This window comes from Hippopotamus amphibius, chromosome 9, assembly GCF_030028045.1.
Source record: "Hippopotamus amphibius kiboko isolate mHipAmp2 chromosome 9, mHipAmp2.hap2, whole genome shotgun sequence".
Taxonomy (NCBI): Eukaryota; Metazoa; Chordata; class Mammalia; order Artiodactyla; family Hippopotamidae; genus Hippopotamus; species Hippopotamus amphibius.
The window spans coordinates 128,456,608-128,483,595 of record NC_080194.1 but is presented as its reverse complement, the minus strand read 5'-3'; the positions used below and the strand labels follow the sequence as shown (position 1 = coordinate 128,483,595).

Genomic DNA, 26,988 nt, shown 5'->3' with positions numbered 1-26,988 from the left:
AGGACAGTGTCCTGTATGAGGTGCCAGCCCCCAAAATATCGACCAGGGGAAGGTCTAGCTCTTGCAATAAGTTGTTGGGCTGCCCTCTGCTTTGGAAAGGGGTTGTATGAGATTGTCAGGGTGACCTGGAATGCAGAGCCTGATCACACCCAGGGTGTGGCCACCGGTGTCTGGGTGGCCATCTGCCTTCTTGACTCCCTCCTGCCACCCCCTTCATGATACTTTCAGAAAGAGTGAGGGGGCTTTTCTCTAGGGCTGAGCAAACTAGGCTTATTCACCTAGCGTTGCAAGTATATTTCATCAATATGACTTTGGGGAATAAATTACATTTCAAGGCTCTTAATTGACCCTGTGCAGTTGCTGTTTTCAAACAAGCACACGTAATGCTCCTTAGCCTGCTTACATGGTTATACATAGTCCAGCTCCTCTAAAATAGTGTAGGGCAGGTAATTTCTTTTTTCTTATTGAAGTATAGTTGATGGATAGGTAATCTTGCTTTCTTAGAGATGGTCGTTTATGTCAGCTCCGAGGAGAAATTATTCAGTCAAGTTGTGGGTGAGCACTCCGCCAAGAGTCTCATACTTTTCCTTTCTGTCTGTAACTTGTAAGGACAAGAGGGAGAACGCAGATAGGGGCTGGAATGCCTGGCCTGCAGAAGGTCCTCAGGAGGAGCTGGTGGAGTGAGGTTGCTGAGCCCTCACCCCGCTCCCCGTGGTGGCCAAGGGGCTGCTGCTCCTCCTCTGTGTGACGTCCTGCCTGTGCTAGCCAGAGGACTGCCCCCTTCTCAGGAGCGCTCCGGCTCGCCTGCTGCTGCTGCTGCTGAGAACACACTGAGTCTGTTTTCCCGCTGAGACCTGTATTGCTTGGGGAGGCCAACCCGTTTTCTTACGGGGGCAGGGGAGAGGACGTGTGGGGTGGGAGGTGCTAGGGGCTTACCCTGCACTGTGCAGTAAGGTAGCCACCAGCCACATGGTGGCAATCGCATTCCTTAAGTGACGAGCCACGTTTCAAGTGCTCGGTTGCTGCCCGTGGCTGCCTCCCTGACCAGCAGATACAGTGCATGTCCGTCAGGGCAGAAAGTGATAGTGGCCGGAGTTCACCTAAACAATCTGGTTGGATCCTTAGCTAGAGGGTGTTTCTGGTAGCATTAGTGTCACATTGGATGCTGGAAAGATACAGCATGTCCTGGAAAAGCTAAATTAAAATGAGTGAATAAACAGTTCCTGGGCAAATGCTACAGAGCAGGCTTTCTTCGGTTATTTGTAATGAAGAACCATTTGTGTTTTTTTTCCTTTAATTTCCAGTCCATTGTGTACAGTTTCTTTCTGTATTTTGTAGAAATGCAGTGTAAACAAATTATTTAAGAAATGAAGTAAAATACACATAAAAAATACAAGCCCCAGGTTGTTATTAAATTAAAGTCAAATTTCAACAGTTATTACTTAGAACAAACATAGAAAGATTTGCAGAAACTGTACATGTTCATTGAAAGTGTGTGTAGGCCATTCATGTAAGGAAATGTGCTGTTGCACTTGTAACTGTCATTCCACGTGGTAACTGACCAGTTTGGGTGAAATAGCATCCCCCATAGTGAAAAGCTTACCTGCACGCTTGGAAAGAATGCAGCATGCAGAGGTTTTTAAAGTAACAAATAATCTTGCTTCCTGGTTAGGTGGGTGGCATCCCTGCTCCTCATAGAGAATGTTTATCCAAGTCATTTCAATGTTTGTTTTACTAATATGCACTTGAGCCCAGTGCTGCAGAGAGATATCCCTGAGATTGGGAGCGATCTTAAAGCAGTTTTCCAAAATGTATCTGTAAACAGTTCCAACTCTATCCTATAAACTAACATCTAAATTATGTTTCATTGAAAGAAATGGGTTCTGGGTTATATTGATGTGGGTTGCAGTTACCCAGCTAACCCTAAAATCTTACAGACTGTACCAGGGTCCTGTGGGACATGTGGCACCACACTCCAGCTTGACGGCGCACAAACTGGTCCGTGCTAGGGTGTTGCAGGAAAGCCGGCTCTTCATTTCGGTGAGGTCCACAGAGCACACCTGCTCGCTGGCTCTGCTCAGGCACCTTTGGTTTTGCACCAGGCCTCACGGCTCACTTCTGACTCCACTGCACCCTCATGGCAGCAGGGCTGTGCTTCCTGTACACTCGCAGAGCCTGGTGCAGGGAGGGCTTCTGTTCATCAGATAGACATTTATGAGAACCCTCCCGACTGGCAGGTGCAGTGCTGGCGCCCCCTGCACTTGAGTGAAGGCTCTTGGTAAACACATGCAGGGGAGGGCTGTGATGGAGCGGTGGAGGGGGTGGGAGTAGGCGCTGTGCCACTGAGGAAGGTGAGGACTGGCCTGCCGTGGGAAAGGGGTGGGTTATCAGAGGCTTCACGGAGGAGGTGACACAGCGAAGTTTGAAAAGAGGGAGCGGTGGTGTGCTCAGAGGCAGGAGGTGTAGGACAGCGTCGTGGGCTTGGGATCTAGGGGGAGAGGATCTGTGATCCCCAGAATAATGGCCCACAGAGATGTCTGTCCTAATCCCTTGGAGGCTGTGACTGTGTTACTTACCTGGCAGGGGACTTGGCAGGTGTGATTAAGTTCAGGCTCCCTAGACAGGGAGATTATCCAGGTGGACCCAGTGTAATCACAAGGTCCTTAACCTGAGAAAGAGGGAGGTTGGAGTGGTGTGATGTGAGAGGGCCGGTGCTGGCATTGAAGATGAAGCTCAAAAAGGCCAGGAGGCAGATTCTCCCCTCCAACCTCCAGAAGGAGCCCTGCTGACGTTGATTTCAGCCCAGTGAGGCTCATTTTGGACTTCTGACCTCCAAAAATATAAAAGAATAAGTGTGTTGTTGAAGCCAATAAGTTTGTGCTAATTTGTTCAGCAGCCAACAAAACTAATAAGCAGCAGGTGGGTGTCCAGTAAACTGGCCTTGAACCTTAGCTGCACAGAGACTGGAAGAGCATGGCAGCTACCCCTGGGCCAGGCCACTGGACATGAGGGTGTGCCGGTATCAACTCCTTGGCTCCTTATCCCAACTCTGAAAGAGATGTAGCATCACCCCATTTTATAGCCTAGCAAAACAAGACACTGAACAAATTAAATAACCTACCCAGGGTTGGTGGCAGCAGTGGGATTTGAACCCAAGCCATCGGGCTTCACAGAAATTTGCATCTCATCATAGTCAGTAGACACTATTGGTCATGAAAGTTACTGCTTTTTTTATTTAAACCCCGCTGCTGCCTTCTCCCATGGTTCTTAGCACCCAAAGTGGCAAGCTGCAGTTGGGCTCCTTAGCCTGCAGGGTTTTGTGTGGTTCACCACATGCTTTGAATATAGAAGGTAGCTCACTGCCGAAATCAGACAGGGCCACCTTCCACTTTGGCAAGTGGAATATGGTGGCAGAAGCAAAATAGAGATGTTTTGAAAGGTAGATGCTTGCCTCCCTCCTTTGAGAATCAGGTATTCAGTAACATGATCCTGAGCTGAAATGAATCATCCCTAAAGCAAACCTTTTAGGGCTCTGGGCGTATGGAGAGATTTAAACTTGAGAAGGCTCAGGCTTTGTCGGTCAGGGCTCAGGGCGCAAGCATGCTGCATTTCAGGGGCCCCAAGTTCTGTGGAGCTACAGGGTTAGACCTCAAGGCACCTCGTCCACTCAGGTCCTCTGGTCACCTCACCCCCACAACCCTGCCTCTGCACGTGAGCAAAGTGAGGCTCCTGCAGACCAACACAGATGCACCAAGCTGGCTGTACCCCTGCTCTGTCTTGAAGCCCCGACCAGCTGCATTCCTCTCCTCCTCGTGTCCTAAATCATCTGTTTCCTTCTTAAGACAGCAGCTTTCACAAGGTGGAAGGCAAACAGGGTCAGAGGTGCCAGAGCCTGGGATTCCTCCACCTGGGGTAGGGGTTGGAAAAAAATGAGGTGTCCTGAGAGGCCAGCCAGTCTCCTGGCTCCGCTGACTTCTAGCGAGCTGTGTGGAGCTGTTTCTGTAGCACATCCTGAAAAGCTTTCTCATGGGCCTCTTTCCCTGACAGTGAGTTTTAAAACATGAGATAGATACACACACACACAGCTTTAACAAACTGCTAATGCATTCATCGCTGGGTTGGTGAAATTGAGACCTTTAAGTGAGTGGCTTTGGGGGGTGTCTGGAGAAGATGTAAATAAGTGAGGTAACTCGTGGGCATCCTGGTGGCGGGGGCAGGGGGGCAGAATGCAAATGACTCACAGAGGTGACTGATTCAGCTTCAAGATGTGTGGCGGCCAGTCACACAGATTCAGACACTGCCATGCGGCGTAAGGACAGGCGGTCGTGGTGGTGTCTGCGGTGGCTGGGGACTCCTGCAGGAGGCCCAGGTCGTGGGGATTGTAATGTTACCAGCATGGTCCCTGGGAGCTGTTAAAAGTGTTCAGGATTACTCTCAAATTGTTCATTAATTACCTTGGGGGCTAGGCTATGGGGAAGAGGGAGAATTAGTATTACAAATCTGCAAGTTTTCTGTTATGGCCAGTATTTCCTTGGGAATCAGAGGCTATTATTTAAAATCTTGAAATTTCTATTTTGATGAAGTTAAGTCCTATACTTTTGAAAGCCTTTTGTTCTTAAAATATTGGTTTCATTTGGGGTATGTTATCAGAGGGCTTTTGGTCATGTACTTTTGTTTTAGAGCAGAAAGTGACTATTGTATGCCCTCCTCTGCAGGCCAAGAGACCAAGTCTCTGGGGGAGATGAAGTGATTTAAGTAAGATGAAGTGAACACTCAAGTCCTCCGTCTCACCAGCCTGATTTCAGGGCCTCGATAGCCACCTGTGGCTCGTGGCTTGCCTTTTGAGCTGCGCAGCTGTAGAAGTCTCCATGTCACAGAAAGTTCTAGCGGCCAGTTGCTGCTCTAGACCTAGCCTGTGAACTGGATTTAGCTTTGCCTTTCTAGGAGGCGCCTTGGAGACAATTGTGTAGAATAACAGAAAACCAGACATTTTCTTCTGTGAAAACCTAGGAAGAAGGTTTCCCAAACTGGCTCTGCGCAGTGCATACTCGCCCTCACCTCAAATCCTCGCCCTCACCTCAAATCCTCGCCCTCACCTCAAATCGCTGCTTCAGGTGCTGGGCGGGGGTTACAGAGATGCTGAGGTGATAGGTGGCTTTGCAGAGGAGAGTCAGCAGGATGCAGAGGGGTCCCCTGAGCATGTAATTCATGCAGGATGGAAAGTGACGAATGCCGAAAGAGGTGCAGAGAGGGAGAGGGCTCTGAAAGTGGGGAAAGCCGTCACATCTGGCGGTGGGTGGAGGGGGTGGTTAGGATTTGAATTCTGGGGGATCTGAGGTGAGAGTGACAGAGGTAAGGCTTTGGGTAGATGAGAATAGAGGCCCCTTTTCTGATTTCTGCCCATGTGCTTGGATTGTCATTATAATTAACACTGAGCTGTGTTTCTTTGCTCTCCTCCCCTTTAGACTTTGAGGCCGGGGTGTGTTCTATTCTCTACACCCTGAACAGCAGTTTCTACCAGATAATTGACTGCATTGCATTTTTATATTTTAGTTTCAATAGGACTGAAACATGCCACTATATGTTTAGTGCCCACTAACCTTAATTTTACCTGCTTTGGTAACCGTTATAGTGTTAGATTGGCATCTGTGCTTGTCTAATAAGTCTTTGTGAAAAAATGTTAGTAGCCACCATGAATTTTTAAATAGCAACTAACATTGAGATGATTCACATACATCACAATTTATTATTTTTTTAACCTATAACTACTGTTAAATTTTTATTGAATCAATATGCTGTACACCTTAAACTTGCACAACATATATCACAATTTAAATCAGCCATTTACAGCATACAATTCACTGGATTTTATTATATTTACAGTTGAACATTGTCCTTACCCCAGAAAAGAAATCCTCTGTTCATATTAGGGTCACTGCCCGTCTCCCCCAGCGCTCGGCAACCACCAGACTACCCTCTCTTGGCCTGTTCTGGACATTGCATCTAAATGGTCACCCAGTATGTGGCCTCTTGTGTCTGGCTCCTTTCTTTCTGTAGTGTGTATCAGTGCTTCATCCCTTTTTATTGCGGAGTAGTATTCCATCCTGTGGAACTTCACCATAGTTTATATTGGATCAAAAAGATGCGCAAGTCCTCCTGATGCTGTGATGTGTAGTAGGTTTTATTCAGTATTGTTGAAAGGGACTTGGAACTTTGTTGTGAATGTGATTCTCCACCAGAGTAAATGCACTGGGTGGAGCAGGGTGGAGCGGCTGAGGCGCAGTAGAGAGCAGAGCTGGGTAGAGGTGTGTGTTAGATTTTCACCACGCACAGCTCCCAGAGTTGCTGACAGTCCGGTGTCTCGGAGTCTGGAGCTGGAGCTGAAGGCCATCTGGCACGTGGGCTGCAAGGGAAGATGAGTGGCAAGTGGGGTAAGCAAGGCTAGACTGTATCCCCACGGGCTTCTCTCCAGTTCCAGGTGCCCATCCTCACAGATCTAAGGGGCCAGAAGGCAGAGAGACCCCCGGGCATAAAGGGACGTGGGGCTTCTTTTCCCCACCCTCCTAATTGCTGGCAGACTGTCTCCTGACTGGGAGCTCCGTGGCGAGGGGCCTGTGACTCCAGCCTAGCTCAGGTGGCACAGAACTACCAATTGGCCTGGCCTTTAGACTGTCACACTTCTTGTTGTCAGGATCCTGGGACAGTTTTGAAATTGGTGAGAGCCCCAAAGAGCTTCTGGGTAGGTGGGTTATAGCTATCATTATTTGCCCAATTAGAAATTAGAACAATCATAGTTATTCATTTAAAAATAATAAACCAGTACATGGTAACACATTTAACATACTTTTTTTTTTTGGCTGCGCCGCTTGCGGGATCTTAGTTCCTCGACCAGGGATCAAACCCAGGCCCCCAGCAGTGAAAGCACTGAGTGCTAACCACTGGACCACTAAGAAAGTCCCAATTTTAACGTACTTTTTATAGGAAATATTTTCTAAAACAGAAATTTAATGAGGAATGGCATTGTTCATAACATTTTGCAGATTTCTTTCTTCTCTGGCTTGATAGAAGACAGCTGGATTCTCATATCTGCTTCTGCTGTTAGTTGCAATGTAAATTTGCTGGAAATAGAGAGAAAACCCAGTCTTAAGAGGTATATACTTAACAGAGGAATAGCCTTTTCAGGTAATTGTGGCAATTCTTTCATACTACATCAAAATTTGGTAGCTTCTTAAGGTTGATTACAGCATGCAGTTTGAAACCCTGTGAATGAACTTTTCATGCTCTAGGACATTGAAATTCATTGGTTCGTCTTGTACTTTGAATGGAGCATTTCTAATACCACTTGGTCATTTGGAAAATACACCTCTTGTAAACGTTGGCATATTTCATTATATAGTTACATTAAAAAGTCCTTAAAACATCACATTCATGTGTGTAACAGCCTACAGCTGTTACCTAACTGGGGACAGGGTTGTAGTTATAACTCCAGAAAGGTCACTGGCACAAAGGGACCAGTGACCTTTATTCTGTATGTATGAGTCTTACTTACTACTTGGCAGAGGGTGAAGATGGTTGGATGATAATTAGCAAGTGGCAGCCTAGTTGTCCTAGTTGTCCACAGCAGCTAATGCCATGGGGACGGGCAGCAGGCAGTGTTGGGTGGCCCTCTGCAATGGGACATTGTACTGTGGTCTCCCTCACACTTACAGGTGTATAGAAGATGGTCCTATTAAGATGAGTAACAGATACTTTGTGAGAATTCAAGGAGAGAATACTTAAACCAGAGGTAATTTGTGATTTTGATTATTTTGCTTTCTACTCCTCCATCATGGCCAGCATTCTACTTATTTATTCTGTTTGTATCTTTCCCCCCATTTTCTCCATTTTCCAATAACTTGTGTGGAACAGTTGGAACTCAGGCATCTGTCTGAATTTAAATGTAGCTTACAAAACAGCACACCTTATTTATATACGTGAGCTTACTGGAGCAGAGTGTGTGTCTGACCTCCCATTTTCCTGGGTTTTTGATGTTTTGACTCCCTCTCCGCCCAAAGAAAAGGAGCTATGATGCAGACATTTGTGTGCAAGACCACCCAAAGGTCCTGGGGCAGAAAGACTCAGACCTGTATCTTTTATGCTGTCTCAGTTCTCTTTTTCCAAATGGTGAAAGAGCTGAACCCATATCCCAAGGGAGTGCTTATTTCAAGTGTCTGTAAATCACTTTTTATTCTTCTCCCTGCCCTACGGCTGTTTTTTCCCTTTGGTTTTACATACACTAAACTTGCCTTTGGAGTGAGCGACTCTTTCAGCACAGGTGTAGGTCTGTGTAACCACTGCCCCAGCCAGGACCCAGAACAGTGCCTCACGCGGTGCTGGTCGTGTCTCCACCACGGCCATGCTCTCCATCCCATACAGGCTTGTCATTTTGCAGATGTAAATGGAATCGTACAGTGTGTAACCTAATCAGTAGTTGCTTTTTTTTTTTTTTTTTTTATTACTGGGTTCTATTCCACGGAGAGACATCTGGGTTGTCTCCAGTTTTTGGCAGTTACAAATGAAGCCACTATGAATACCCATGTTCAGGTTTTTGTGTGAACACAAGTTTTCATTTCTCTAGAAGAAGGTTGGGTGAGGTGTGCTGTGTAGGAAACTGCCCACCTACTTCCCAGGGTGCCCGTGCCCTCTCCCACCGTCCCGCTGTCCTCATCCTCACTAGCACTTGAGTGTCAGCAGTTTTCACTGTAGTCATCCTAGTAGGTGGTAGTGATTTTAATTTGCAGATCTCTAATAGCTCATAGTCACACCTTTTTATATATGTTTATTTGCCATCTCTATACCCTCTGTGAAGAGTCTGTTCAAGTATTGGGGTTTTCTTTTGTTTTCTGTCAGTAACAGTAAGCTCTTTATATATTTGATGTAAGTCCTTTGTCAGATAGGTGATTTGCAAATATTTTCTCCCAATCTGTAGCTTGTCTGTTTATTCTCTTAACACTGTCTTTTCGGAGAAGTCCAATTTATCAATTTTCTTTTATGGATCTCGCTTTCAGTGTTATGTCTAAGAATTCTTTGCCATGTCGCATATGATTACTTCTAAAAGTTTTAAAGTTTAAATGTGTATTCACCTGTGGTCCATTATGAGTTCGTATTTGTATAAGGTGTGAGGTTGAAATTCCTTTTTTTTTTGGCCTATGGATGTCCAACTGTTTCTTTACTGTTTGTTGAAAAGACTGTCCCGTTTCCATTGAATTACTTATGCCTTTGTCAAAAATCAAGTAGTAATGTTTACGTGGGCCTGTTTGCAGACTGTCCTGTTCCCTTGATCTTGGTCTATACCCCTTTGCTAACACAGCACCATCTTTTTTTTTTTTTTTAATGGAATGGAAGGTAAGAGTTATTTTTTAAATTAACTATTTCATTTTTATTTTATTTTTGGCTATGGTGGGTCTTCGTTGCCGTGTGGGGGCTTTCTCTAGTTGTGATGAGTGGGGGCTACTCTTCGTTGCAGTGCACAGGCTTCTCATTGTGGTAGCTTCTCTTGTTGTGGCACATGGGCTCAGTAGTTGTGGCTTGCGGGCTCTAGAGTGCAGGCTCAGTAGTTGTGGAGCATGGGCTTAGTTGCTCCATGGCATGTGGAATCTTCCCAGACCAGGGATTGAACCCGTGTCCCTTGTATTGATTGGCAGGTGGATTCTTAACCACTGCGCTACCAGGGAAGTCCAACGCAGCACCATCTTGATTACTGAAGCTTTATAATGAGTCTCAAAATTCCTCAAACTGCGTTCTTTTCAAAATTGTTTCACTTACTCTGCTGGGATTTTGATTGGAATTGTGTTCAAACATACCAGTTAATTTGGGGAAAACTGATACCTCACTATGCCCTCCAGCCCTTGAACGCTATATGTCTCCTGCTCCTGTGACTTTACCTGGGAAACTAGTCTTCCTCCCAGGAACTTTCAAGCACTTTCTTTTAGAAGGTCTTGAATGTAGGTGTTCCTTGATAGTCCGGGTGGGTCCCCTCAAAAGGAGGGTAAGGCCTGAGTGGTGGTCTGCTGGGGAAAAAACATCAACCAGAAGTAACTTGGTCCTCTGTCTTAGGCTGTTCTGTTTGTGGCTTTGCACAAATAAAGGAACTCATTCAAAATTGGCTATGCTTGACTAGTTTTTAAAAGTTTTGATTAGCACAGAGTATGTTTAAAATCTCTTCTCTACTTCTGACCCCAATCCTCAGCCTCCAAATTTCCTTGTCTCTGTAAGTAGTACTAAAGAAAATCCAGGCATTTAAGAGAGGATGCTGCGATTTGCCAAGGTGTGAAAGGACCTTTAAAGTCACAAACCTTTGTTGTGGGACTGTTTGAGGATTCCCACTCCCTGCAGCTCCCAAACAGGCAGCTGCCGCACCCTCCTACTTCTGGTACAAGTTTTTGTTTTTTAAGTCTTGAGTTTGTTACAATATTGCTTCTGTTCTGTGTTTTGGGTTTTTTGGCCCAGAGGCATCTGGGATCCTAGGATCCCAGCTCCCCATACCCCCTGCATTGGAAGACAGTCTCAACCACTGGGAAGTGCCTGCTGTACAACCTTTATGGGCTGTTTGAGGTGATGTAAGGACTTAGGCAGTACTTTGGTTGTACATTTTTGTATCATGATTTGCTTTGCTTTGCATTTATGTGTGGTTTTACCTTTATTATAAAGGCAATATATAGGACTTCCCTGGTGATGCAGTGGTTAAGAATCCACCTGCCAGTCAGTGCAGGGGACAGGGGTTTGATCCCTGGTCTGGGAAGATCCCACATGCTACAGAGCAGCTAAGCCTGTGCACCACAACTACTGAGCCTGCACTCTAGAGCCCACGAGCCACAACTGTTGAGCCCACGTGCCACAACTGCTGAGCCTGGTCTCTACAGCCCGTGCTGCACAACAAGATAATCCCCAGCTCCCCACAACTAGAGAAGGCCCTCATGCAGCAAAGAAGACCCAACACAGCCAAAAAATAAAGCATAAATAAAATTTTAAAATTAAAAAATATATATTAAAAAAAATTCAAAAAGGCCTACCAACCATTGTGCCTCTTTTAAAAGGGAGGGGGCAGGTAATATATATTCACATTAAAACAACAGGAAAGGGGCTTCCTAGGTGGCGCAGTGGTTAAGAATCCGCCTGTCAATGCAGGGGACATGGGTTCGATCCCTGCTCCAGGAAGATCCCACGTGCCATGCAGCAGCTAAGCCCGTGCGCCACAACTATTGAGCCTGCGCTTTAGAGCCCGTGAGCCACAACTATTGAGCCCAGGTACTGCAACTACTGAAGCCCATGCGCCTAGAACCCGTGCTCCGCAACAAGAGAAGCCACGGCAATGAGGAGCCCGTGCACCACAATGAAGAGCAGCCCCCACTCACCGCAACTAAAAAAAAAGGAAGACCGCGCACAGCAAAAAAAAGACCCAACACAGCCAATGAAATAAAAAAAATTTTTAAAAGTAAAAAAAAAAATAAAAAACAAAGTGGAAGCAAGAGGGCAAGAAAGACTCCATCCCTTGGTGAACAAACACTGATGATGGGTTCTGTCCTGTCCACGTGTATAGCTTCTTTCATTCTGTAAGGACATCCTGCTAATTGATTCCTCTCTTGGTGGACGTTCTCCCTTAACATAGTTTTATTTTCTTTAAAACTACATGAATTTATACACATAAGTAAATTTTGTAGATAAATTGATTTTTCAAACACCAAAATGTTTAATATTTTTTGAGAAATACTGCAGAAAATGGAACACTAACACCTGCCTCCATCGTTTGGTGTACACACCATTTACTATGCAGAGCCCTCAGACAGCTGTGATTTGTGGAACTATTTATCCCCACTCAAAATGGCCCATTTCTATCCAGTTCTTGTCCCCCCTCCCCCAAATATGGCTTTATTGAGATTTCATATACCCTGGATTTCGCTCATACAATTCAATAGCTTTTAATAAATACGTTCCCCAGTCACTGCAGTCAGTGTGTCACGCCACAAGCAAACCCCGCCCTCCTTAGCCATCACCCTTCCAGTCTCCCTGCCAGCTCTAGGCAGCCGCTGAGCTGCCCTCTGTCTCTGTGCTTGTGTCTGCTGTGGACACTGTTTATGAGTAAATGGAGCCATGCAATCATAAAGCCCTTAGAATTAAGGGGCATTTACATTTTAAGTTTTTCTCTGTAAAAAATGGTGCTTCAGTGTAAGAAATATGCTTGTGTACATCTTTGGGGGCATGTATGCTTATTTTCTTGGAATGGATATCTAGAAATGGCATTTTGAGTGGAAAAATATTTCCAGTATTTCAAAATATTGGCATTTCCAGTATTTTTCACTGTTAATCTGGTAGATGAGAAGTGGTATCGTGTTAATTAGGGAAGTTGAGCAAATTTGTTATTTGTATTTCTTAAGAATTTCTCCTTCGTTGTGGTTGCACTGCCCCTTCCTGGTTTTAGGATCCGTGTGTTCTGTGTGCTGATCCTTTGGCTGCTGTGGGTTGCTGATACTTTCTGCCTCCATCCTGTAGCCTCCATGCAGCTCCGTCTCTCCTGGGCTTGCTAGCACTTGTTTTTCTTTCCCACGAGTGGGCTGCCCTACACAATATAGCAGATGAGCTCGGACGTGTAAGAAAGCAGCACGGACATGATTCCAAGCTCCTCAGTTGTGCGGGGTGTACACCCCTCTCCGCGCCCGGCCAGTGTTCACACCAGTCATGGTTTGTGGGACAGACGTGATGGCAGTTAACATGATCCTCTAGGGTACAGATGATTTTTACATAATGAAGCCAAACTGAAAGCCCCAAACAAATAGTTTTATTTAAGGAACACAGATTTATACGTGGCCTTCCTTGGGGCTTTATTTTCATATAACTAATTTAAATCAGGATTATTTAAGAGTATAGAGCTAACTGTTAGGTTTCAACACAGTGAGTCTACTTTGAACCTTCAGACTCTCCCCAAGGCAGGGCCCAAGCAGTCCTGGTTTGGCAGGGCAGGACCACCACCCACAAGTGGGCTTTCAGCTCTCTTCATGGGGCAGGCTTGGAGCCAATTCGTTTAAGAATCAAAATAAAACCAGAACACAGTTGTGGTATTGATTAAGTCACAGTTTCATTGTTAATATGACCAAAGGTATTCATAGAGTTACCGGAGGCAGCCCTGCCAACGTGGCAGGGGCAAGAGAACACAAAACCACACGTCACCCACATCCCGCAGAGGACAGCAAAGGAGCTTCTGATGAGACCCTGCTGCCTGTGATGATTAGGACAGACTTGATCAGATGGGTGCCTGGGGCTGGCAGCCAGGGTCCAAGCACCAGGACCATCTCAGTTCTGGCCCACCTGTTTTTGACTGTCACAGTGCCTTCAGGGCTGCAGGTAGTTTCCTCTTTGGTGGGACACATGCTTGTTGTGAATATTGGGGGAGTTTTAAGGCCCTGCCCACCCACTGCCTGGGTCTCATTTCCCACCTCCTCGCTTGTCCATTGCCTTGTTCCTGGTCACTCTGGAACACTCTGGAATGTGCTTCTCCAGGACCTCTGCCCGGCTGGCTCCCTTCACTCTCTGGTCCTGGCCCGGATGTCCAAGGCCTGTGGCTCTGTTGTCCCCTCTGTTGCATTAGCCTCTTGTCTGAGGGCTGCTTATCTGTTCCCTCCTGAAGCCCAGGTGCAGCCTGCTCTTGAGACATCAGGACATTTGGCAAGTTGGGGGACTCACTTCTGTGAGAAGAGGGCACCCAGGGCTTCCCTCTGGCGCAGTGGTTAAGAATCTGCCTGCCAATGCAGGGGACACGGGTTCGAGCCCAGGTCCGGGAAGATCCCACATGCTGTGGAACAACTAAGCCCATGCGTCACAACTACTGAGGCTGTGCTCTTGAGCCCATGTGCCACAACTACTGAAGCCCGCACACCTAGAACCCGTGCTCCACAACGAAGAGTAGCCCCCGATCTCCACAACTAGAGAAAGCCCGTGCGCTGCAATGAAAATCCAATGCAGTCAATAAATAAGTAAATATTTTTTAAAAAAAGTGGACTTGAAAAAAGTGTAATTCAAAAAGCATTAAAACTTAAAGAGGGCACCCAGCGTCAGCTTCTGCCTCCCAAGTCAGTCGCGTGTGGAGACCAGTGTTAGGAAAGTAGTCATTAGAACGTTGCCCTCGTTACAGTAATTGTGGGCAAGTAGGGTGTGCCTCTGGGGCGGCGGGGCGTGAAAGCCTTGTAATGTGATAATGGGTCCGAAATGATTTTTTTGAAGCATAGTTGCTGTTTTCCACTTCTCAGAAGTTTACAGAGGGAGTGAGGGCTGGAGAGCATTTGGGCCTTCCCTCATGGCCCACGGGCATCGTGGTCCTTGTTTGGCGGTGGGGGGTGGGGGCGGGCTGCGCTTGTTGGCACACGGGCCCTACTGCCTGGTCCACACCTCCTCCTTTACACCCAGCGGCTGCCAAGGGTGGTAAACCTGGGCAAAAGCAGAGACAGCCAGACCTGCGATTTCGCTCCGCGCCTCTGTATCCTAGGTTACGTCCAGCTTCTGCGCAAGGACTGGATCTCATCCCCAGCCTGTGTGAGGCCCGGCTTTGCCTGAGAATCTCCCAGAGGGGCCTGGGGTTGACACAGAGCCATTGAGTTCTCCCACAGAGAACTGGGGGCATCCAGAGTTGTTTCCCAGTGCCCACGTGGTTTTGCTTTCTTGGGGGCAGCTGACACCTGTGGGTCCCTGCTTTTGTGGAAGCCTTCCCAGTCCCCCACCGCCCCCTCCCTCCCTCTCTCCTTCTAACCAGCTCAGCTTCTCAGCAGGGCTTAGTAGAAGCGGTGCGTCTTCTGTCTCGAGTTGTTAGCTGTCTCTTGGCTTCTTTGAGCTTAGAGCCAGGTTTTTTGGGGATCAGAACATTGGGAAATCAATTGTATCTGAATTCTTGAAAATAAGTGATGGTGCTGGAAGAGTTCTCTTGAGCAGCGTGAGAACTTGGTGCAGGAGGTTCTGCAGGGCCACTTGGTAGTGGCTTTGTTTTGGTTGTGTGTGTGTGTGTGTGTTGATTTTTTATTTACTATTTATTTTTTGGCTGCATGGAATCTTATTGCAGCACGCGGACTTCTCTATAGAGTGCACAGGCTTAGGTGTCCCACAGCATGTGGGATCTTAGTTCCCTGACCAGGGATCAAACCCACGTCCCCTGCATTGGAACGTGGATTCTTAACCATTGGACCACCAGGGGAGTCCCGGTAATGGCTTTGGATGTGATGTTGTTCTTTGCCCCTGGGAAAGAGCACTACTGGTGGGGGCTCAGTGTGTCTGAGAAAGATGACCTGGTTATGCAGTGTGCCACAGGACAAAATCATAGTACAGTTATTTGCGTGTAGTCACTCAGGTGGCCCAAAAGGGGGGTGGTGGTGGCTGGGAAGAGTCACCTAAAGGGGGGCTGGTTGAGAAGATCGTGACATGTGGTATGTAGTGCTATTTAAAGTCAAATCCACGTACACATACCTATGTGGATCCTGAATGGGGGTAGCTGTCCTTTATGTAGATGTTGTGAGTAGTAAGGTGCTTGTACCTTGTGCATGTGTATATACACGAACATTGGGAATGGCTTCATTCTGCTGAGGCTCTGAGGCAGGGAGGTCATTATTTCCCTTTATTCATTGCTGTACCCCTTGCCTTGCTTCTGTGAGCATTTCATTCATTCTGTAAAATCCTGAAATAAAAATACCTGCCTCTTTGCTCAGGACCTGTACAAAAGTGTTTACAGTCGCTTTGTTCGTAACACCTCCAGACTGGAAGCAGCCCGGATGTTAGCAGGTGAGGGGTCAGATGGTGGTATGTCCTTGCCGCAGAGCCCTGCTCAGCAGGATAAAGAGATGAATTGTTGACATGAGTCTCAAGGGAATTATACTGAGCGTCAGAAGGTGCTCCATAAGATCACACACCATGTGTCCTTTCCTGTAACATTCTTGCAGTGGCAGATTGTGGCTGTGGAGCAAACTGGTCATTGCCGGGGTTTGGGGCGGGCACAGAAGGGAGGTGGGTGTGGCTGTAAAAGAGCCACCCGAGGGCGCTTGTGCTGGAGTTCGATATCTTGACTGGGGAACACACAGACCTCACATCAAGAAATGCACGCAGGTGAGTAGGAGGCGCAGTGTATTGTCACTCTCCTGGCTGTGATAGTGCACTGTAATTCTGCAAAATGGTGAGAGTAGGCTTTTTTTTTTTTTTTTTTTTTTTTGGCATTTTAAAAGTATTTGTGGCTAAAGAACTTTTCACAGCATTGTGCCTCTTTGCTCAGGACTTCCTTCTTTATTTCTTCCTGACTAGGGCCTCTGGATTCATTCAGGAGCGCCATCTAACTTGTACTTTCTCCCAGTGGGAGCATTCTTCCTTAGGAAAGAGCCACTCCTGTCTTATGGAGGAAAAGTAGAGAGTAGCCACTCCAGAGCCTTACAGGCCCGGATTCCTCCCGTGGCAACATCCCTCCCAGTCCAGCCGGAACCCTGGGTGCATCTGTAAACACCCCCACTCTGCCTGATCCCGGGCTCTGATCACTGCCTGAGAATGTTTATGTAGCACCCAGCACTTAATAGGGGCCAGTGTTGGGAGCAAGCGCTCACTCCTTCTCACAAACCCAGTGCTGCGCCTGCTGCTCCTCCCCCAGCACAGACCCAAGCCCTCTCTGCCTGCCCCCTCCCCCCCAAGAGTTCTGCTCTGTGCACCTGCCCAGCGTCTGTGTGGGAGACTTTCTTTCATGTCTCAGCTCTAAACTGCCTTTCTCTCTGCCTTTACTTACGTGAGAATTTCAGACATGCTTGTGTGGATGCTTCATGTTGACAATTTTCATGTATCAGTTTAATATCAGCTATATTCCTTGCCTCTTAGGCTTGAGGGTTTCTTATGATGTCTTTTTTAAAATAAAAGGGTTAATTTTTAGATTTACAGGAAAGTTAGTAAAGTGTGTTCCCATGCACCCCTCACCCGGTTTCCCCCCCAGCAACTTACATCAACACGTAAGGGAACTAGTAACTCTTCTTCCCCCACACAGATACTCTCTGTTTCTGGACCATTTGCGTTTTGAAGGTGATCGCCTAAACATCTTATATGTTTCTGGCCCTAATTTTGTGGGGAGCTTTAAAAAAAAAAAAAAAAAAAAAGAATGCTGAGGGAGAGCTTCTGGAGATTCTCTGCAGTCACTCTGATGTGACTGAGAGAACCTGCACGCCGCCCCCACCCCCGCCCCCCGAAGCAGACTCTGCTGCAGAGCCATGCACGCATGGCGGGGAACCACAGGCTTGGACAAGAAGGTGACTCAGGAGCTCCAAGTGGGGGCCTTATGCCGCTGACGATTTCCAGAACCAATATCGCCGTTTCTAAACCGTCCTTCTGCAGTGTATTTGGACTTGCAGAAAAATACCAGTGTTCTGTTTTACCTTGATAACCACTATTTTATGTAGCATTCTTTACAATGGGCTCAACGCCAGGAGAGAGGAGAGGAGGAGAACCGAGCAGAAGCCCATGGGTTTTGACTTGGAGGTCAGGGTAAACGGGTAGAGTGGGGTTTAAGATGTGCTGGTAAGGCTCTGCCTGACCAATGCAGGGACCAAGTGCTGGCCTGTGGCCTCTGTGGTAGTCGTGTGTTCTGCCCTTTTAACCGAGCGCTGGTTTTGCTCACTGGCTTGTATCACTAGCTGGGAATCTTGAGGAGAAATCTGGGGGGGGACTGAGTGGAGAGTGACTCTTAGGCATGGGTGGATCCTCCTGGCCCAGCTACCTCCTGGTGGCAGCATATGGACTCTTAGTTGGAAGACCATGAGGTAGGTTTTGTTGGGGTTGTTTGGTCCCCTCTACCCTGCCTTTTGGGGAGAGGTTTGAGAAATCTTTGTGAAGTGACATAAAACACCAAGGCCAGCAAATTGGAATTTTCTGTTTTTCTCATCCAGGAGTGAGATTCAGGTGCCAAATCAGCACTACATCATTTCTATAGCAATTGGCCAGTGTTCTCTGGGTCAGGGGTTCTGAGTTGTGACATCACAAACAGAAGTCTATGGGAAGAAAAGCTGGATGTAAGCACAGGCATCCTCAGTAAAAGGGGAGGAAATACAGGCTTTGTAACTAAACAAGGGAGCCTTTTGTGTTTCTAAAGTCACTCTTTAAAAAAAGGTATTTTGTGCCATATATGTATGTATTAAAATATGCCTCTCATACTTATCACAAGGTTGTTGTCAAAAGGCTTACCAATCATGAGTAATGGAATTGATCTTCTATTGTATTTCTGGGTGTCATGTATATATTTCAGAATGATAATTGCTTTCCTCCCCTCCTTGACATTTAAGTATATCAGAGACTTTTTTGTCTGAGTGTTTGAGGCATTCCATATTGTCATTGGTGTTTGCAACCATTGTGTGACAAAAAAAATTAGTGTTGTAGTTCATATTTGGCCAAATGAGAGTTAATACTTCTGGGAAAATTCCAACTAGGCAAGATATAAAATTCAGGAACAGGATCACTTTATATAGAGTGATAAATATATGTACATGCCAATCTTGCACTTCTTCCTTGATGATAAAGACAGCCTTATCATTTAGAGTATTTCTAGTGCAGAAATACTAGTACAGACTGTGGTATCAGGCACTTTCATCATTTAATTCTGGTCCAGGGATTTACCTTGTCTTAATTAAATTTTTAATCCTCTTGTTGAACTAATTCATTTATGAGGAGCTTTTTTTAACTGGATATTCAGTCCCTTAGGAGCTAGACTTGAGTTGCCAACTTTTTCTTCAAAGGTCCCGTGGCAGCTGGTTGGGAGGCCCTGTTGCTGGACAGGTTCCTCATATATATGGGCCAGTCAGGGGCTTTCTGCATGCAGTTTCACAGCCACCGGCCTGGACCACTGTCTCCATGCCTGTGATGGGTGGGAAATTGGTCAGCCCAGCAGGAGTGTGTACCCATCGTGTGTAAAAGGTGGGACGTTGCTCTGGAGAATCTGGTTCAACTGTAGATCTACCTGCCTTGCCATTTAGAGCCAACTACAGAGAACCCTTTGTGATTTGTGCATTTGTGTGTTATAAACCATGTTTTACAGCTCTTGGCTGTAGGTTGGATTTGAACTGAGGAACTAAATTAAAAGTACCAGGACTACGTCAAGCAAATTAAGATGTATAGTGCATTCATGTGATGTGTGTGTGTCTGTAGTGAAGAATTACTCTACTCCGGAACCTCTTACTAGTTTGTGTTCTCCCAGTGTCTATTTATTGGTGTGAAGGGAAATAAGAGTTTATATAGTCTTATTCCAGCATACTCTCTTTTATAGCAAGAGTTGCCTATGATATCTATTGGTTGGTATCTTAATTCTTAAAAATTTAATGTAACTCAGGACATTTCTTATAGGTACACTGAAAACCTTTAAAAAAAAAAACTGCTGCGTAATATTCCAGTGGTGAAATGTGCTTTTTATTTCATAGGCCTTCATGGGGGTTTTCCTCATAAAATACTTTATATGATGGTTTGAGGTGGTTAATATATATTTTTATATATTTATATATACATGCATACGTTCACATGTGTGTGTGTGTGGGGGGGGGGTTTGGCCACACTGCACAGCTTGTGGGATATCTTAGTTCCCCGACCAGGGACTGAACCTGGTCCCTTGGCAGTGAAAATGCAGGGTCCTAACCACTGGATTGCCAGGGAATTCTCTGAGGTGGTTAATTTAGGAGGATAAATGTGGAAATTTCTGTCAAAGCACCTTGATGTTTCATTTTGCTTTCTAAGTATCTAAGTTTTAGAGCTTAGAGTTCAAGCTAGCTACGCAACAGGAAAAGGAATTTTTCCTTTCCCTACTTCCCTCCCCCGGTTTTTCTGTCAGTATGTCACAGTTGAAGGGTCAGTTTAAAATTTTATGTTTTCATAAACAGCTTTTAACACAGTTAATTAAGTTTGTATTTAATAAAACAAAAAATATCAAGATGGACAGTACTCTAAATTTGGTAATGCCTGTTTCTTGGCTTCCAAGGATTTCTGAGGTGTGTTTTGAGATGCTTAAGAGGGAAAAAAGGATGGTTTATATTCAGGAATTATTTGAGAAATGTAACCTGACAGTTGGGAGTTTTGGAGCTTGGCGGGGTTGGGGGGTGCTATCCATGGTGCTGAAGCAGACCGACGGCTGGTCCAAATGGTGTAAAAGCTCTGCATATTGGAGTCCAAGGACATGTCTATGTAGTTATTTAGAAAACCACATCTCCTGTTTGTAGCTGAGACCCTTAATTTCTGTTGGAGTGTCCGATTTGCCATGGGAAACCTGACTGTGCAGGCAAATGCGGAGCAGCATTAGTTGCAATGAACTGTTTTGAGATGTCGGAAGGACAGGATTTAAATGTGCAGTATGGCCATTTTGGCCATTAGAGGCTACTTAAATCCTAAGTCCTGCCAAAGGCTTTTTAAAATTTTTCTTTTAAACCACGGTACTATGTCTGTAGGAAGATTGTTCTTAATGAATAAAGAGGGGTGAGAATGTTACAGTTGGAATTTACACCTTATATTTGCCAGTCATTGGTTAAATGTTTTGAATCCCTGCTTCTGATTATATGTAAATGTTTTTCGAGCCAGATTTCAACATGCATTTTGCTAGTTTCTTGATCCTTTCCAGGATCGTTGTCCATGCCAGTCCTCCCAGGGACCCCTTTTCTACCTTCCCCCAACCCTCGAAATGCCATTCCTGATTTTTGTTGTGGATTCAACTTCAGTCATACAGTTAGTGTCTGGTAACACTTTGAGAATGAGTTTGTTTTAAGGCACATATATCCATCGTGAGAGGTTCTAATGTACACTGTTTTGTGTCTATTTAGTAAACCCTAAACAATATTTTCTCTAGGATTGAGTTTTAATGAGTAGGAAACTTATTTCAGAATAAATATCGGGACTTCCTAGGTGGCATAGTGGTTAAGAATCCGCCTGCCAATGCAGGGCACACGGGTTCGATCCCTGGTCTAGGAAGATCCCACATGCCATGGAGCAACTAAGCCCATGCACCACAACTATTGAGCCCATGTGCCACAACTACTGGAGCCCATGTGCCACAACTACTGAAGCACATGTGCCTAGAGCCTGTGCTCCGCAACAAGAGAAGCCACCGCAATGAGGAGCCCACGCACCACAACAAAGAGTAGCCCCTGCTCTCCGCAACTAGAGAAAGCCCATGTGTAGCAATGAAGACCCAGTGCAGCCAATAAATAAATAAATAAATAGTAGAATCATGATATCTATGTAAAAATAAAATACACAAAATAAATAAATATTGTGAATGGGGCAGATTGTTGTGAGATATAATGTGTTTTCAAGTCCCATTTAGCATTTTGAAAGGAACAAAAGTTTATATTTAGTAAACATACTAGTAAATGCCTTTTGGGTTATACAGTACAATTATTTTGGCACAATTGGAACTTACTAGTGACTGGAAATCATCAAAGTACAAATATATTTTTGTTTGTTTAATCCAAGCCATGAAGGTGAAAATCATGAAATTTCTTTGTTTTCTTTACAGCTGGAGATACAGATGACCCACCAAGAATTACTCAGAACCCTGTTATCAACGGGAATGTAGCCATGAGTGACGGTCACAACAACACAGAGGAAGACATGGAGGACGGTGAGTACTGGGGCTGTGTTGGCTCGTGTTGGGAAACAGGCATTTCTTCCTTGAACACTTCTGAGTTTCTTAAGAGTAGCTAGTTTTCAGGAGGTTGTATCCGAGGAAAATTTAGGAGCCTCTTTTGGTTTTGAATTTCAAGATTGCCTACAAATTTCAAGGTAAGTTGGTTCTCCCCAGCCTAGGAGAGAAGGTTGAAATACAGAAGGTTGTAATAGACAGGTATTTGCTAAGGCCTGCAGTTAATTTTCCAGCCACTCGTAGTATTCAGAACACAAGTATATCTTACTGTCCTTTCCTTTTCATCTACAGCACAGTACTTCTAGGTGCTAAAAGGTGGCTTTCCATTGCATTCTTATTGTAGCAAGTATGTCAGTTGTTTGTAGGTGATAATCCCTCCTTGCTTGGGTTAGGTGCGAAACCAGAATCGAGCTTTGGGCTTCATCCCCCAGACTGACTTTTGGTCTTTCTCTTCTCTGTGGAAAGTGTATGCATTTGTACGTGCATGGACATTTTGTGCCTAGGAAAGCACTTTCTTTCGAGGTTATTTCTTCATTATAACTTATCAGACTATGTGACCTGTGCCTTTGCCAGGTCAAAATCATGAGAAGGTAGCAGCCAGTAATCACTGTGCAGCCCCTGGAATCTTGCAGTATAATATGAAACCATGTTCTGTCAAAAGCATGTCCATCAATCCTCATGAGGGTTGTGTCCTTCCCAGGGGTGTAACGGGGCAGTTGAAAGAAACCATCAGTCACGGGCTGCACCACCAGAAGGACTGCTGTTCAGACCTCCTGCCAAAAGTTCAGCCTCCATGAGAAACTGCAGCCGTAGTTGAGAGTTCTCTCACAGTGCGGTTTATCCCTGGCAGCTGGCTGAGGCAATATCTGAGGAAGGTAAAGAGGCGTGGTCTGACCCGCTGCTTTGTTACCTGTGGAGTGCGCTTTCCACTGCAGAGGAGGGCAACGGTGTGGGTGTGGTCTCCCGGTTGCTGGGCTCTCGGTTTTATTCAGAGTGCAGTTGGGAAGGCATGACCAGGTCTGATGTTCCAGGCACGCGTCAGGGATCGATTCTAGTCTCTCCTGGAGCAGTGTGGCCCAACCCAATCAGAGGCGTCCCATCTGGTTTCCACAGAGCAATTTCATACTCATATTTCCCCAGGTGCTTTTTGGAAGGGGTTGTCTTGTGCCTCGTTGGATGCCAGTGTGACCCATCACCCCCCCTCCAGTCGTGACAACCAGACATGTCACTGACCATGGTTGGAGGTCTCTCGCGGGTCCCAGATAGCCTCATTTGAGAACCAGTGTAAGGAGATCCCAAGGTACATAAAATCCCTTTCCTTTTGAGGCAAATTTTACTAAATTATTAGTAGTAAATAATGGTGCTATAGAACCTAAAAGTGGAAATGCTCCTACTGCGAATTACCAGATGGAAAAACATGTTACAGGAGAAAGTAGAAATGGTCTTCAGTAAGCTTCATTCCTGGCCTTTTGAAAGGCCCAGGGGCAGGAGAGTGACAAGATCGTATCTATGGCGAGGGGGACGGGGGGAGATGGTTCTGGTTCTAGGAGTAGAAGCCTTCGTTTGCGGCAGCGTTTTCCCAGCAGTGATAGGTACACTTAATGAGACGCTTGATGGCAGGATATGTGTGTTGTGGAGAGTGTTCAGAGTGCTGAGCAGTGCTGGGTGGAGCAGGTTTCTTTCAGTACTTCTGAGCTGTCAGCCTCCTAACGTATTTCTCCAGAAGACTTCTTGTGTTAAAGATTCCCCAAGCCTCTGAATATTAGAACTTTTTACTGAATCTCCTTTTAACATCTTAATGTAGGGAGGGCACACGGTATGGAATCTAGGGGTTACAGAGAGGCCTTCGTACTGCAGGGAGTTTTTTACACAGTAGCTGAGTGGCTCACAACACAGGTTGGGAGAATGTGGAGTTGAGGTAGAGAGCTATTGTTGTGGATCTAGAGTGTTGGTACCCGTGAAACAAAAGTTCTCTCTGGGGATTAACTAGGATTTGCAAAGACTTGTATTAGAACAAATAATTGAGGTTTGATACAATTACTGGAAGAGCGCCATTTGGGGAACCCACTTTTCTGTTTAAGAGACCTAAAGGTGGTGGGTTATCAAGTTTTCTGACAGGTGTGAGGGCAGCAGGTAGCACAAACTCACCAGCCTGTCGTTTACCATAAGATGCTGGAGTAGGTAAGTCAGGGCTCTGTGGTGTTCAGGCAGGTTAGAGTCTGTTTGGATGAAACACTGATCCTGCAGGATACGAGGTATCCTTCATGAGCCCAAGTGTACTACTTTTACCAAAAAAATGTTTTGTTTTGAAGCAATTATAGATACAGAGGAAGTTGCACAAGTAGTACATGGGATCCTGAGTACCTTCCACCCATTTTTTCATGTAACTCCTTAAGGGAGGGTCACCAGGCTGGCCCTATCTGCCAGAGATGGGCTTCCTGTCTGCTTCTCTTGTATAGACCCTCCTGTCTTGACCTGGTATTTAATATAGGTTTTCAATTGTGCAGTTAGTATGAAGAGTTTGGAAGCAGCTGTGCTCACCTCTGTACTACCAGCACCGTACAGTATGAAGAGCTTGGAGCCATGGGGTGGTGACATTTTTATTCATATGAAATCTTATGTTAAACTTCCTAATTAGCATATTTTGGGAGATAATCCTGTGCCTTGAATGCCAGGCAGAATCTCACATGTAGTGTGTGATTCAACAAGAGTGAACTGCACACAGGGGCCAGTGTGGCGCCAGGCTCAGGACCTGGAGCCTCTGCCTTGCAGGGCTGGCGTGCTCCTGGATGCATGCCACGCTGGGCTCACCGGCATGTGGCCCTGTGTAATGTTAAGATTAATTGAGGAATTCGACTAAAGTGTCGGGAGGAATTTATAATGTGTATCATTTTTTTTGTCTGTATACAACTCTAATCCTCCGAAGTCCTGCATGGTGACTGACAGTCAAGTAGGTGAGTTAGGAGAGAGGTGGGGCCTTGTGACATGATGTCTTTATTAGGTCCCGGGAGTGTATCCTGTCATCCCTGTACAGCAGGCTGGTTTTATTGGAATCTGTGTTTGGTCACCTAAATTCTAGGATGGCATTTTACAAACTAGAGACAGGGTCACTGTGCTTAGTGTCCACAGATCTTGGGGACTGAGACACCTGGTGCTCACTTAGTAACACTTTGGATGAGATAAGCCACTTAACCTCAACAAGCCTCAGTTTCTTCATCTGTACAGTGGGGATTAAGTAACACCTGCCCTTGCCTGCCTTGTGGGGTTTAGATGCTGCTCAGATCTGACCTGTGTGGCTGTGGAGGAATGGCCCACTTTTCTCCTCAGCCATCCTGGACCTCATTCTCTGCAACAAGTTTCTTCCCTTTTCCACGGACTCATCTCTGCAAGGGATGCGGGTAATAACTGCCCCTTGAGGAGGCTTGAGTGCACAGCGCCCCCATCCAGCTGCTCTTCCTTTGAGGGCCTCTCTGCTAACAGCTGAGCCGGATTAAGGGCAGTAAAAAAAAAGGTGGGCATGGAGAGCCTTTAAATGAAGATAAAAGCGCTGTTACGCATCCTTTTGGGCTATATTTCTCTGGTAAAGAATACTACCCTCTCATGAGGACTGATGGACATGTTTTCTTAAGAACAAATTCAGCCACAGTGGAGGCAGTTCTGTGTGTGGAGAAGTGTGCACCGCAGTGACGAGAGTGAAGCGTGGAGACACGGGTGGAGGGTCAGGGATGTCAAGTAGCACCTGCTTCTCGGCCAGGAAAGGCCTTCCTGTTATTCTGCAGGCCAGGTATGGCCCTTGGCCCCTGGGCCTGTGAACTGTCCCCAGTCTGCCATGAGATAGGCACAGAGAGAGGAAGCGCTTACAAACTTGTAGCCGTTTGGCCTTCCTGCAGCAGTTTTATTATGTTTTATAGAAATGCTGGCCCGTAACAGGTTGGCTGGGTGGTCGTGGGCTGGCTGCTCCTTCCTGGGGAGAGCTGGAGAAGCGTGGACACTGCTGGGTTTGACCCAAAGCCTGGGTCACTTGAATAGTCACCAACAGAAAAAGCTGGAATTCCGAGTGTGACTTTTAGTTGAATTCTTATCAGTGCTTTGCCTTTTATTGGAGGAAACTTTGATTTCTTAAATTGGCCTTTGGTCTTGCTGAGTAAATTTAACAGTTCATTCTATTCATGTCAAAAGGAATACCAGTTTCTTCATTCTTTTTTTCAAATAATTCCCCTTAGAGAATCTAGCCTGGTATTTCACCAAAATTGTGACCTAATGAAGTTAACGTGTATTTTTAGCTCACTTCCTAGGCATCTTCTTATCTCTAAACAGTGCCACGCTTCCCGGGAATGGCCATCACCCACTCCTCGGAAGTTCTTGTTTGCCTGCAAATTCATGTCTCTTCTTCACACTGAGCCCAAGTCTCAGGCCCTTTTCTTTTCTTCCTCAAGTCCTGTCCTTGAACAGGTGTGACGTGAGACGTTTTATTCCTCTTCTCCAGTCTCTCCACTCACTGCGGATGGCTTGGGAATTGAATAGAGTAGACATTCTTCACCACACTGAGCTCTGGTGGGGAACGCAGGTGTGTGTTGCTAGCCCTCTGAGTTTGGGACTTCATTTACACAAACTGTGTGTCATCTCACAGCTTTAGATTGTTACTGAATTGGAAATGCTATCCTTGCCCCAAAGGGTTAGGTTTTAGCAGTTGAGTTGCCGTTGTCTAGAACGTTTATCCCAGGTTCGTGCTGCTTTCAGTGTTGTCTGACGATGGCCTGGGCTCTGTAATTGACAAAGCGTTTTCTTGCAGACACGAGTTGGCGCTCCGAGGCAACCTTTCAGTTCACTGTCGAGCGCTTCAGCAGACTGAGTGAGTCGGTCCTTAGCCCTCCGTGTTTTGTGCGAAATCTGCCATGGAAGATTATGGTGATGCCACGCTTTTATCCAGACAGACCACACCAAAAAAGCGTAGGATTCTTTCTCCAGTGCAATGCTGAATCTGATTCCACGTAAGACAGTTTAAATGATGCAATTACAAATCCACAAATACTTATATAATACATTATTGGAAGCCAAATTGGCCTCTTTGAATTTTGGATTTCTCTTTGAATTTCCTTACTGCCTCTACTTAGTCATTTGATTTTAAATTAGATTAAATACATTTTCCTCTTTAAAATTCACTGGTAGGTATTATATCTAAACTAGGAAAGGTGTATATTTTTCTTGCAAATAAAAAACTGATCTTTGTGTGTTAGAATCTACCTGCCTGTGGAACATGGAGTTAGGGCCTGTCTGGACCTAGCTGAGTGCTGAATTACCAGGTTTAATTCTTATTCTACCAGTAACTACCAGAGATG

General features: G+C 45.8%; 1 protein-coding gene across 3 annotated transcripts in view; it reads left to right on the top strand.

The window, feature by feature from the left end:
- USP7 (ubiquitin specific peptidase 7) overlaps positions 1-26,988 on the top strand; it is a 56,869-nt gene that overhangs the window by 6,413 nt on the left and 23,468 nt on the right. Inside the window, exons 1-3 of one of the 3 annotated variants that reach the window (XM_057748465.1) lie at positions 21,524-21,628; positions 22,350-22,524; positions 26,442-26,640. In XM_057748465.1, coding sequence (XP_057604448.1) covers positions 26,555-26,640 — 86 coding nt within the window. In that variant the 5' untranslated portion in view covers positions 21,524-21,628; positions 22,350-22,524; positions 26,442-26,554. Of the gene's footprint in view, positions 1-21,523; positions 21,629-22,349; positions 22,525-26,441; positions 26,641-26,988 lie in introns of those variants that run through there. The other 2 variants (XM_057748464.1, XM_057748466.1) reach the window with 2 other exon arrangements.